This window comes from Lissotriton helveticus, chromosome 2_1 (genome assembly GCF_964261635.1).
Source record: "Lissotriton helveticus chromosome 2_1, aLisHel1.1, whole genome shotgun sequence".
Classification (NCBI taxonomy): domain Eukaryota; kingdom Metazoa; phylum Chordata; class Amphibia; order Caudata; family Salamandridae; genus Lissotriton; species Lissotriton helveticus.
In genome coordinates, this window is record NC_136059.1 from 168729622 (window position 1) to 168743647 (window position 14026).

General features: G+C 37.9%; 1 protein-coding gene across 1 annotated transcript in view; it reads right to left on the reverse strand.

Moving 5' to 3' along the window:
- PHF24 (PHD finger protein 24) overlaps positions 1-14026 on the reverse strand; it is a 440073-nt gene that overhangs the window by 204806 nt on the left and 221241 nt on the right. The window contains exon 2 of the mRNA XM_078677234.1: positions 12300-12690. Coding sequence (XP_078533360.1) covers positions 12300-12686 — 387 coding nt within the window. The 5' untranslated portion in view covers positions 12687-12690. The remainder of the gene's footprint in view (positions 1-12299; positions 12691-14026) is intronic.

Genomic DNA, 14026 nt, shown 5'->3' on the forward strand with positions numbered 1-14026 from the left:
TGGTACAGGCAAGTTGATAGATTTATCAAAGTGTCAAAAGTTCTGTGGATTGATTTAGATGGATTTTTTGACATTGTTGTTCCATCTGATCTTTGGACAGAATGTAAAATATCGATTAGTTGGCCAAAAACAGAACCTGAGCGAATTAAAGAAACAGGTGCTCCAAATCCACTTGTAATGGATTTTTATGAGAAAGTAATTGTTTGGATGAAAAACAAAATTCCACCCAAAGAAGTTGATTGGGTTAAAATAGAAAGAACAGAACAGGAAACAAAAGAATCAGTTCATTCTTTTTATGAAAGACTATTGTTAATCTTTAAACAATACAGTGGTTATGAAAAATTAGATGAAAAAGACATGAGTCATTTTGTCTATAGATTTGTTTATGGACTAAAACCTGAAATTGGAGAAATGATCAGAACTAGTATTGTCGGATGGCAATCACTATCTGTAGATGATATTCTAAGAAAAGCAAAATATTGTAGCGATGAAATAGAAGTAAAACAGAAGAAGCTGAAGGAGAAAGCCATGTGGGCTCAGGTAAAGGTGGCTGAGCAACAGATTGCCAGCATGGGAAATAAGAACACTAATTTTGTTCAAACTGGAAATACAAACCAGATACAAGGAAAGTTTAAAGGTAATAATTTCCCAAAGAAATTTAGCCCAAAGATAGAAGAGCTGAAACAAAGATTACCTTGTTTTAATTGTGGCGAAATTGGACATTGGAGGGACGAGTGTCCTCATCCTCCTAAAAACTTAAAGAATCCCTTATTGAATCCACAGATGCAGAATGGTGTTAACCTGCAGCAACAGCTACAGATGCAACAAGGGTTAAACGAATTTAATATTCAGCGACAGTTACAGCAACAGCAACAACAACAGGTGAATAATCGTCAAGACCAATTGCCACAACCACCTTTTCCGAATTGTGGGGGAGTTCAAAAATATAATCCAAACGTGGGATTTCAGGGAAGTGAACAGGTAATAAAACCACAAAAACAGCAAAAGCAGCAAAGGGTTCAAATGCAAAATGCTTCACAACAATTTTTATTAGCAGAAAGTCAAGACAGTGATTCTGATGATTATTGCTGACGGTGCCCGAGAGAGGAGGAAGAGTGTGTTGTTGGAGCCACTCTTGAGGTTGACCAGTCTGGTCCTTATGTAAACGGGAAAGTTAATGATGTAGACATCACTTTTCTAGTGGACACTGGTGCTACCCGTTCTACTGTTAGATCAGTGGAAATTGAAAACCTACCTCTCTCTGGGGATACCATCCAAGTTGTGGGAGTAAGTAATCAGCAAATTAAAACAGACTTAACTGATCCAGTACCAGTTGAAATTGGAAATTACAGAGACAAACACAGATTTGTGGTTTGTAATAGTAGTCCAGTAAATCTATTAGGCAGAGACATCCTATGTAAAATGAATTGTAGAATATATTGTTCTCCTGATGGAGTTGAGTTACAAACAATGGAGGAAGATGGTTTATACAGGATGACAATGATGATGATGGAAGCAGAAGAAACAAAATTGTTTCCTGCATTTGAAGAAAAGGATTTACCTGAAGAGCTAAAAGAAACAGTGAAATCTGAAATATGGGATTTTACTGGGAATGAGATGGGTCTAATGAAAAACGTAGATCCTGTAAAAATTGCATTGAAACAGGGAATAGAATTTCCAAACACTCCACAATATAAAATGAAAACAGAAACAATTGAAGGTATTACACCTATAATTGAAAAATTAATCAAGCAAGGTGTATTAAAGGAAATGAAGAGTAGCTCTTGTAATTCACCAATTATGGGAGTTAAAAAGTCTAACGGAACATTTAGGATCGTACAAGATTTGAGAAAGGTTAATCAAATTGTCATTCCATGTTGTCCTGTGGTTCCAAATCCAGCAGTAATTCTATTTCAGATTCCACATGATGCTGAATGGTACACAGTCATTGACCTTTGCAATGCATTCTTTACTGTTCCCTTACATCCAGACAGTTATGAAATCTTTGCTTTCAGATTCCAAGGTAAGACCCTTGGATGGACAAGAATCCCTCAGGGCTATACAGAAAGTCCTTCAATCTTTAATGAATTGTTAAAAAGATCAATAGAAGATTTAGACTTACCAGGTAGGTCTACGTTGGTGCAGTATATTGATGATTTGTTAATAGCTGCAAAGACAAGAGAAAATTGTGTAACAGACACAATAATTCTGTTAAATCGTCTTGCAGAAGAAGGACATAAAGTGTCCCCAGCAAAACTACAGTTTTGCAAACAAGAAGTAAAATATCTTGGTCACAGAATTGCAAAAGGAAAAAGACAAGTAACAATAGAGAGAATAAAAATGATTCAAGCAATGTTACCGCCAAGAACACAAAGACAGGTCAGAATGTTCCTGGGAATGGTAGGATACTGTCGACAATGGATAAGTGGATTTTCAGTAATTGCAAAACCACTACAAAGATTGACAAAGTCAGATGTAAAAGATCCAATTATTCTCAATGATGCTGAGATGGAATCTTTTGAAAACCTGAAAAAGAGCTTATGCCAAGCTCCTGCTTTAGGTATGCCAAATTATGAGAAAGATTTTGAACTGTATTGCAGTGAAAGAGAAGGATGTGCATTATCTGTATTAATACAGAGACATGGAAATTTAAAGAAACCTATTGCATACTTCTCTGCAGTTCTTGATCCAATTGCAAAAGCATTACCAGGTTGTTTAAAAGCAGTTGCAGCTACAAGTATCAGCCTCGAACAAAGTGAAGGAATCATTATGGGATTTCCTGTGAAAGTTTTTGTGCCTCATTCAGTTGAAATATTACTGACAAGAGGTAAGACTCAACATTTAACAAGTAGCAGATTGACAAAGTATGAGAAAATCATACTGGGAGCAGATAATGTTTCGATTTCAAGATGTTTGAATCTGAATCCTTCTACATTACTGCCTGATTCTGAAATTGTTGATGACATTGAGACAGAACATGAATGTTTAGATGTCATGGAATTCTGCACTAAACCAAGAAAAGACATCAAAGACAGACCTTTGTCTGAATCGGATTTTGTCTACTTTGTAGATGGCTCATGCTTAAGATCCGAAGGAGGTGTCTTGAAAGCTTCATACTCAGTTTGTACAGTTGTAGATGTTGAAGAAGCATCATGTCTTGAAGGAGTTCATTCAGCACAAGTGGCTGAATTGATTGCTTTAATTCGTGCATGTGAAATATCAAAGGATATAAGAGTTACCATCATTACTGATAGTCAGTATGGGTACGGAGTTGTGCATGATTATGGACAACTCTGGTCACAGAGAGGATACATGACATCAACAGGATCACCAATTAAAAATGCAGTTTTCATTAGAAGATTAATTGAAGCAATACAATTACCAAAAGAAATTGCCATTGTCAAATGTGCAGCGCACACTAGAGGAACTGATTATATTTCCAAGGGAAATGCCTTCGCAGATGAAACAGCAAAGTACTGCGCAAGGAAAAATTATTCATACAATCGGGAGAGGAGTAAAGAAACTGATTCAAATTCATTAATGCTAACAACTGTTGTAGAAACATGGCATGAGATTAGAGAATTACAAAACGAAGCAGATGATGAAGAAAAAGACCTATGGTTAAGATCAGATTGTAGACCACGTGAAGAAGATGGAGTGTGGGTTTACAAAGATGGCAGAGTAGTCCTACCAAATTGCTTGATTGCTGACATGGCCAGATTATATCATGGTCCTGCACATCTAGGAAGAGATTCTATGGTCAGACTTTTTAGAGAAACATGGTTCAATACCAAATTTAGAACCATTGCTGAATCTTTTTGTCAAAGGTGTTTGTCATGCCAACAAATGAATCCAAACAGAAAATCAGTGGTGGGGACAGGAATAATTGGTCGAGAGGGTGGTCCCTTTACCAGGTTACAAATGGATTTCATTGAAATGCCCTTACACAACTGTTTGAAATATGTACTTGTAATTGTATGCTTATTCTCAAGATGGGTAGAGGCTTTCCCTACACGACATTGTGATTCAATTACAGTAGCAAAACTATTGCTCAGAGAAATTATCCCAAGGTACGGTTTTCCAGTCACTATTGAGAGTGATGGAGGAAGCCATTTTGATAACAAACTGATGAAGTTAATTTGTGAAGCTTTGAGCATTGAGCAGAAAATACACTGTGCATACAGACCAGAAGCATCAGGTGTAGTTGAACAAATAAATGGAACAATCAAAAACAGAATTGGAAAAATGTGTCTTGAAACAGGTGTTAAGTGGACTGATGCTCTTCCACTTGTTTTGATGTCATTAAGAAGTACACCAGATAAAAAGACAGGTTTGAGTCCTCATGAAATTTTAATGGGAAGAGTTATGAGGCAAGCTTTTGTACCTGTAGGTAAACTGTTGAGCATAAATGACAGTGCAATTTTGGATTACTGTAAAAGGTTATCTGATATGGTAACTTCTGTGTCTAATCAGGTGGGAACTGAAGCTCAATCAAATGAAAAAGTTTTGACTCATGATCTGAGACCTGGCGATTGGGTCAGAACGAAAGTACATCGGAGAAGGAATTGTCTAGCTCCTAGATGGCAGAAACCTAGGCAGATAATCTTGATCACTACTAATGCTGTAAAGTGCAGAGGATTGAAACGTTGGATACATCCAAGTCATACTATTCCAGTACCAACTCCTGAGAGTTCTGATGTTGAAAGTGATACCACAGATGATTCTGATTCTGAAGCAGAAGACAGAACAGAAGGTGAAGTAATTCCAGATTCTGAAGATCGACAAGAAAGTCGACATCTGGAAACTGTGCCAGTGAATGGAAATCTGACAAGAAAAGACTTAGAAATAATTGAAATAGATTCTGAAGGTGAAGAGAATCTGTTAAAAGGAAAGATAACTGAGGATTCGGTTGTCTCTATTGAAGACAAAGAAGCTGAACCAAAAGAAGTTTCAGACCAGGAGAGTATCGAAAGGCAGAGAACAAACTCTGAAGTAAGAAACAAAAATCCGAAATCTGGGAAGTTAGAGGTAATTGAGGAAGAGGAGGAGAACGAATTACCGAGTACCAGTGATGGAAGACAAAGTAAAGTTCCTGAAGGAGTGAAATTGCCGAATAGAGAAGTTCCTGAGTCAATTGAAATTTCAGACTACGAAACTGAAGAAAGTGACGTGGAAGGTGGAAGTGAAAACAGAAAGAAAAGGACTTGGAAGTCAGAATCAAATAATTCTGAACCAAAGAAGAAGTACGTGAGAAAAGCAGACTACTGGCCAGGTGGAAGATTGAGAGTCAGATTGATCAAAAAGCCAATAGAACAAGTAGAGGAAATCAGTAGTCAAAAGAGTCCTGGAAAAGAAGTTGGAGTTGGAAGAAAAATTGAAGTGATATCGAGAAAAGGGAAGAGAATAATAAGACCAAACCAGAAATACAAGTCTCCTGAGTGGACTTACTTAGTAATTCCACCTGTTATTGACATATATGATAGTAGTGAAGAAGAAAACGAAATCCAAGAAATTAGTGACAATGATTGAAGTACAGAATTATTAAATTGGCAAAAGGCTGAAGAAAATCTGTTAGTTGACACAAGGTCGAAGAAAAACTGTTTAGTAGAAGAAAACTTATGTATGACATAAGGTCGAAGAAATCTTGTTTAGGGTTATAAAAGAAAAATATATTTTAAAAGGGGGGTGTATATAAATTTTAAAATTTATTTTTATTTTTGAGGCTAAAACTAACCTAAAAATGCCTTATATTAAGGAGAGCACTTCAAAGTGTTCTGTTTTTAAAAGATGCTGTAAGATGACTCTGGTATGTCTGCTCATTTTAGTTCTGCTCTGGTTGGTACTAGCTGTGATTATCCCTTTAGAAATGAATAGAGAATTACACAAAGTTAACATAACAAGCAAAGCTCTGGTTAGCCAAACTAAACATAGTACATCTGCAAAAGTTATTGATCATCAGCCTAACATTCATCAAGATAAATCAATAGGTGATTTTTCAAGTAATACATTCACAAAGCTATTGAGTGAATATGTAAAGGTAATGGATGCAAAAGACTGCTATGTCTGTGTTAAGTTACCTGCTTCTGTTTCTGAGGGAGTAACATATAATATGCTTCCTCTCACTTATGCTGTAACATGTAGTGTATTAACTAGTTTATTTTATCAAACTGGTCGTTTAGAATATTACTATTCAAATTATGATGAAATTTTTGCTAATGTTAAGATTGATAATGCTTTAAATAAGCATAAGAAAGCAAAACAAATGAGAGAATATTTCCTTGTTACTAACGAACTCACTTACGAGTATGCTTACAAGAATAATCTAACATGTAAATTAAGTGCTGAAGGAAAGAAATTTTTGAATATGGTTGAGGAGAGAAGAGCAATTTATAAGAGAAATGAATTAGTCAAGCAGACTAAGTCAGCCTTCTGGCAAAAAGAGGATGAGAAATTAAATGGCAAAATGCTTGAAAATTCACATAGACAAACCAGTTAGTGGAAAGCTTTGCATTAGAAGAGATAATACACTTTTTGATAATTATTTTGTAGGTGCAAGTAACTGTGAAGATACTTATCAGATTATGGGAGGTTGGGGATTTAAAGGTGGAAAAGATCCTATCTTTCCTGGAATTTATTTTGTTTGTGGTGACAAAGCCTACTACAACCTTCCAGACCATTGGTATGGAACTTGTTATGTGGGAATTGTTTTTCCTAAAGTGTTTCATGTTGACAGAGATTCAGAAGGATTGTTTAAAATTCATAATTATGTAAATAGAGCTAAAAGAGAAACTTTTACCGAAGTTCTGGGAGATATTTTTCAAGCTGTAATACCTTTTGTTGGTATAACCCTAAATGCAGGGAGAATCAGAAAATTGTCCACTATAGTTGATAGATTATCAACTGACACTGCTGATGGGTTTCAATTAGTGAATGTTGAAGTTATTGCAATTAGATCCATGGTAATTCAAGATCGTCTTGCTTTAGACATACTCCTAGCAAAAGAGGGAGGAGTCTGTGGCATTTTACATGTCCAACATTGCTGTACATATATACCTGATGAAAGTAAGAATATTGAAATGTATATTAAGAATATTACACAAATGCATTCAGAGATAATTCCTTTAGAAGAAGAAGATTTTACAGGGAAACTTTCAAAAAGGTTTCAAGCAATTAAAAACTGGTTTCATAATATCGGAAGTTCAATTCTTGGCAAGATTCTGGCACCTTTGATTATAATAGTATTCATTTTTATTTTGACCAAATTAGGTTGTTTGTTACATAAAAGAAAGAAACAGTTGAAAGAAAAGAAAAGAATCTATAAACTCAGAAAAGAAGAGGAAAGGGAGATCGAGTTACAGGAGTTACATAGAGAGCGTCATGTTAATTGCAAAGATTATGCAGAAACAGACTTTTAGGTTTACTGATACAAATGAATTTGAATCGATTTCTTAAAAATTTAATTTACCAAAATTTTGAGTGCTGGTGTGGTGATTTGTTAATCACCAGATGAGGGAGTTGATGGAGCGAGATAGAAAACAAAATTTTGTTTAAACTCGCAAAGTCACATTTCCATAACATGAATAAAATTATTAATGATTTGTGATATGTCGTGCTAATACAACTTAGATTAAACTTTACACGTGGGGGGACTAACATGTGTGCTCATAAACGTGCATAAATGTTGCATCTTTTTGTTCGTGCAAATAATAAAATAATTTATTGTTTTCGTTTTTGTCATTACTAATTGCTGCAAACTTAAAAGAAGCATGTGCTTGTTTTGCTTTTCCTTGTCTGTGTGATGTCATTTCTACTATTCTAGGTGCATATGGGTCTCATGGAAAAACGGAGACTGGTAAATATAAACGCTGCCTTATTTGTTTGCAATGGCTAGGTAACATTTTGATTAATCGGGTGGGTTAATTAATTAGTAAACCATGGGGTGGATACAGAATCTACTTTATTTCTTACATTAATACTTTTCTTGTGTTTGTTTTATACTAGAAAACATAAGTTGCCTGCTTTTGGGCCTAGTCATTTGAACCGCAGAAAAAGAGCTGACATATAATTCTGCAGAAAGTCACGAGACGCCCATTCTGAATTAAAACGTTTATTGAAGCTGCATTCACAAAGCAAAAACTGATGAGCTAACATCATTCTGTCGGACATGGCCAAGGTCGCTTAACTTGGCATCCGCGGAAGTGTAATGAAAGTCTATGGAAGCTGCGAGGATGACTTAATACATAGTTGCAAACGCAGGAAGCTTCTGGCTTCACGTGGAAGAGACAATGGTCTTTATGAAGACATGATTTAATGGAACTTTTTGAGAAACGGGTGACATGTCACTTGTCACTCTCAGCCAATGGGACGTCGAGGATTTCTGAAAACTTTCCTTTGCTAGTTTAGTTAGCGTAGAAAGGTATAAAAAGTCAAGCCCTTAGGGTTGGGCTGGCTGCTGCTTTCTGACTTTCCGATGAGGGTGATGTGCTACTGGACTTTGCGTGGAGCACGTAAGAATCCTCAAAGAACTTTACTTTAATTTCTATCTATTTAGCTTAGTTAGGGAATTAGGTTTTAGAAATGCTAAACTTTATATAATTTCTTTAAAATTGTTTCAATTGCTTAAATAATAATTTTTTCATATTTCATTATAATCATGCTTGCATTATTGCTAATAAACTTCATTTATAAAACTTTCAACTTATATACCATAATTTAGTAAATAAAATCTTACTTTTGACAAACAAGCTGGTCTTGGTTATTCAGAAGTGTAGGTTACTATTAGCTAGATCACGTCGCCTATGGTGGTCATTTAAATGGTTGGGTTTTATTCTAATGACAATATTCTTTCTGCAAATGTATAAAAATGTATATAGTTTGTAGATAATGTGTATATAGATTTATTCTGACCACCTGATTCAGTAGGCCCAAAATATATCAGGTTTATAAATGGGTCCATATTTAGTTTAGAATTTTGTTTATAGGTTATGAAGTTGGGTAGCGTAGTTTATGATATATTTTCTATAGCCCGCTGGATCAGTGTCCAAATGGATATAGCAGGAATACAGTACATTACAGTCACTTGGACGCATTTGCATTGAAGAACAGGGTAAACCGCTTTGTGTCTGCACCTAATTAATCTCCATTAGGATTTGTTTTTTAATCTCCCTTACATATCAATTTACACACCTACTGACTTTTCACTTGTGATTGACAGTAGGGAGAATGATCCAAGTAAGACCTATTTTCATATGTTTTCATATTTAAAAATAAATATAGGCAGAATACAAATAGTTTATGTCTGTCTTTATCTTTAAAAATCAGTCAACATTAAAAACTGGGAGTCCTCATTATAAGGCTCAATGAGTGGGGGCAGATGTATGGCAACATCTGTACAACTGCAGACCAGTTTGAATCTTATCTTGAAAGTAACAGTGGAGACACAGCCTGAGCCAGAGAAATCCCTGCTACAGACCAGAGTCACCAGCAAATGGAACACTGCCCTATTCTTCTGCTTCAAGTGGGTGTGGTCTGTGATGGAGGCTTCTAAGGTGAGAAATCATAGAGCATCAGCTTAGTAGCTGGTGGACTTCTCCACTACTGTTCTCTGCTGGCAGAGCCTGCCCATCTCTGGTTCAGAAACCTAATAAAACCTTACTCTACCTGTCATTAGAGGCCTGCTCCAACGTTAAAGGCCCGAGCCAAAGAGCCCACTACGGAGGGCTATACGGCTATTAGAACATTCTAATACCCTTGGGCTCCTTGAGGCGTTTTTGTTGCTGTGAACAACATTGGAATGTTGATGGTCTGGGCTTTTACCGGCTATTGGAAGCCCGGAGTACTCCTTTGTCTTCAATGGAGCGCTCAACATTCCAATGTTCTAATGAGTGATACACTTCTATCATTTTATTTTATTTATTTTATTTTAAGGTTTTATAGAGCGCGAACTTGACCCGTGAGGGTATCAGAGCGCTTTACATATTCAAAGGGTAGTATAGAGCGCAGTAAATCACAGGAACCTGTACATCATAGAGCTTACAGAATTGAGAGGAGTAAAGCCTGGAGAGGAGTGAAGGGTAATATTTCCTAAATCTCGCTCTATCCTTGCTTCTCACAGGGTAGGTCATCACCAACTCCTCTCTCTGAATATGCTGAGCTGTACAGGGATGCACAGCTTGTCTGTTGATTGTGAATTTCTGAAGTGGGCTGAAATAAAAAGCGCCCTCAAACAAGTGCAACCAATAACAATTTCCTAGTCCCCTCTGCTTCTAACTGCATACTTTAAGCTATCAGCAAACAGGTCATGGACATTTAAACAGAACTGGCACCAGAAACACTGAGATGCCAGCTGCTGCTATGTTAAGGGCTGTGGGGGATAACAGATTAGAAGAAACACATGTGGCAATGCTTATCCTAATTAACTTGACTCCACAGTATTTATGAATTATAAAATCTCAATACTCCATATACAGAGCAGCAGAAATAACTTATCAAAACAGATGTTTTCCAACTTAGAAAATAATTTCCTTAATTTTGCACTTAAAAAGCGGGTGTACTCAGTGAAACGCGTCAGCTGTACCATTTGTAATAAGCAAGAAAATGCGGAGCTTAAGATGAATCAAGTGGAACATTCATTCTTTCGATGTGACTCAGCAAGTGAATAAACCATGTGAAGAAATGGACACAGGTGCTTGGTTTTATTCTCGGGCCAATTCTCTTGTATATCTTTACATGTGGTTCATGGTGCATTCAAAAATTGCATTTTTTTAGTTATTTGTTAGTGACACCAGTGAGCATCTGGTATTTCTAAAGGTTCACTGAGAGAAGGTTGGTCATTTACCTAACTATACATTTTTGGTGACACTGTCAGTGTATCTATTTGCATGTTCTGCCATTTGAAAGTGTGAAGAGTAGCATTTCTCTCTACCATTGAATACTCTGAGTGGCCACGGCCCTAGCGCCCCCATGCACCAGCCGTCACTGGAAAACTGAAAGCAGCAACCTGTCAGATCCTAAAGACATAACCACAGAGATTATCTCAGGAATTAACCAGCTCTTTGCCAATGAGTCAGTTGTTTACAAAGAAATTCACGAACGTACAAAAAAACTTTAATAGAGCACACTAGTGAGCTCAATTATAATTACCATCACTGTAAACAAACACTGGCAACGCACTTGGTCTAGCTATACTTTGCTAATGCATGCAAAAACATGCAAGCACAAATGATGCTTGTATATACTGCAAATTTAAGCCAGACTTGTTGACTTTGGTAATGCATGTTTACAAATTGAGGTGCATATTGGGCAAATGTACAACGGGTTGGAATGCTACCCTGAGTGGTTGCCAGTGGTTAGACTTATTGCAAGCATTCCTCCCATCACCTCTTGAGCATTTGATGTAACGCTGTAGGTGGCCGAGGGTCTGCCCAGACATGGGTCCTGCATTCACTGTGCCACTGAACCAAGCTACACCTGACTGATGAACCCCAATCAGGGCGAAACCGGTCTTCGGTTGCCTGTGTTTCAGTTCAGGGAGAACCTGGCCTGGCAGTTCTGGCTGGAGAGTCCCTACCGGAGCAGGGACAAGACTGATTTACATACGGCTGGGCTCAAACTGAGGTGGCATTATGAGCAAAGGAACAAAGGGTTGGAATGCAATGGGTTGGCTCCTAATTGCTAGTGGTTAGACTTATTGCGAGCATTTCTCTCATCATCTTTAGTGTGTTTAATGTGTACATTTGGAAGCACAGCATGTAGCACAGAACATGGTTTACCCTGCCATTTTTTGCTGTGATTACATAGCCCTTCTGTACCACATTGGCAATGATCCTAGCAAATGGAGTCGTACAGTGTCATTGGTGGGAGAGTAATTGTGTTAATAGGAAACTTACATTAACTAATATGCAAAACAAATATAGGATGCCATATTGTGAGAGGTTGTGCTACATAGCCTCACATCCAGGCTGTGATTATTATTATTAGTTCGCTGCAGTAGTTCGCTCACCACAGAGCAGTCCGCAGCGCGGGGACACACTAGTACAGTGTAACCAGGCTCTTTATAAGCTTATATAACATAACATAACATAAAATAGGGCTTCTTATCATCTCAACATGCAGAATGAGTACAATCAACCGCTGTTCGTAGAAGTCAACAAAAATACCTCTGTCTAGCACTATTCTGTAGCAGTTTTAATGAAACACAATGCATTAGTGGCAACAGCACTAGTTTGCATGGAGAAGTAGGTGGTTACTTGAGCTGCAGTAACTTCAGCTTTGGTTATATGATTGATGCTCACACTCACCTGCTCCCTTTGGTCCAGGCTTATATCCAAAGGGTCATCGTCATCCAGACCTCGACTTGGTCGGATGAAGGCTGGAGGGGTGAATCTATTGGCTTGCTCAAAATCTTCCGGTTCCACTCCCCGCCCATCCCGTAAACGTTCCCAGGCGGCCTTGTTGATGCCGTTCTCCTCTGGCTGACTCTGGGCAGCAGCAGGGATCTCCTCTCCTCTGTCCCCCACCTCTTCCTCTACCATCTGCTCCAGGGTCTCCACCTTGCTGCGGGCAGAGGTCTCTGATTTCCGCTTGCTTGGGGGACGATCTTTTAGGCCATCCTTGAAGGCGGACACTGCCAAGCTGACCTTCTGTACTTGCTCCACCGTCTGTCGCTTGGACATCAGCACCCCCATGGCTCTGTAACGAAGAGGAAAAGCACATCAAGATCAAATGCTTAATTCCTAGTCATTCTGACTCTTCCTTTAAATTTAGGGTGCCACAGAACCAGCTTTGTAGGAAAATCTAGAAGAGGAGGTGCTTGCAAGTGGAGGAGTGAATACAAGTGAAGCTCTGGGGAGATTGAAAATAACTGGGGTTGGGCAACACAGCTTGCCCTTCAGAAACAGGAGTTATTTGTTTGTTAACTCGAAAAGGATTACATGTGGAGCAGAGAGCACAATCTAAAAGAAGTCATCACCATTATTTGTAAAGGAAGAGGTCACACATATCAAAATAAGGTCAGTCAATAGTTAGTTGGACAACCAAACTTTATGAAGTGCACACCTCTCCTGTTTAGTCTTCATAAACTACTCCTCAATTCCAGATTCATTGTGAATAATGCACATATAATCACGAATCATGTTCATTCAAGGGTCACTAGTTTCAAATGACTGTTCCAAAGTCATCTACAGAGTCCTGCTAAAGAACAAAATAGATTTTTGCAGAGCTGGTTAATAAAATAAACAGCCCAGGCGTAGGAGCATATTCTGAAGGAACAAGTCACATAATGTGCATTTGTAAAGTGCACATTCACCCTGAAGTATATTTTGGCGCTGAATCATTAGTTATGTATAGTTACCCAAACTCAATGGGACTTGGAAGGATGAAATGCTAAGTGGACCCTCCAGGATTTGAACCTGGGATCAAACACAGATGCCTGCAGTGGCTGCATTGGTCCACAGAGCAACCAGACGCAGCTTAAAACATACTAGTGATACTGCCTGAGCAAACCTGTGCTCGCCAAGGTGGCAGTGCCTCAGAAAAAGTGCTCTTCTAGGGTGGTATGTGTCAGCCTTTTAAGAAAAAGTATTCTGATATGTCACTAGGCACCTAAATGGTTCATTCTATCTGACAGCAACTAGTGGTCAAATCAATAGTAATTTTGTATTTATATTTAATGCCACAATATTTAAATCTAGATATGGGATGATAATAGTTAAAGCTTCACTTGAATCCTACATGTTTAAAGGTTATGTATGTTCTGATCAGCATAGGCAACATATGAGAAGGCCCCTGCATAGCCAGTGTCATTTTCTAACATCACTGCAGCATTGCAACAGAAAGAAAATAATACACGTGAAGGATGCCGCAAGAGAGACCTCTTCAGGTAATTTATCCTTATATACTGGAAAAACGTGGCTGCATACTAAACACCATCACTCTTATGCTAGAAGAGCTAGACTACCTCCACAGCTAGCCACTATTCAATTCAGTAAACCTCTGCAATATGTATAGGGTGGTGTACCACATCAAG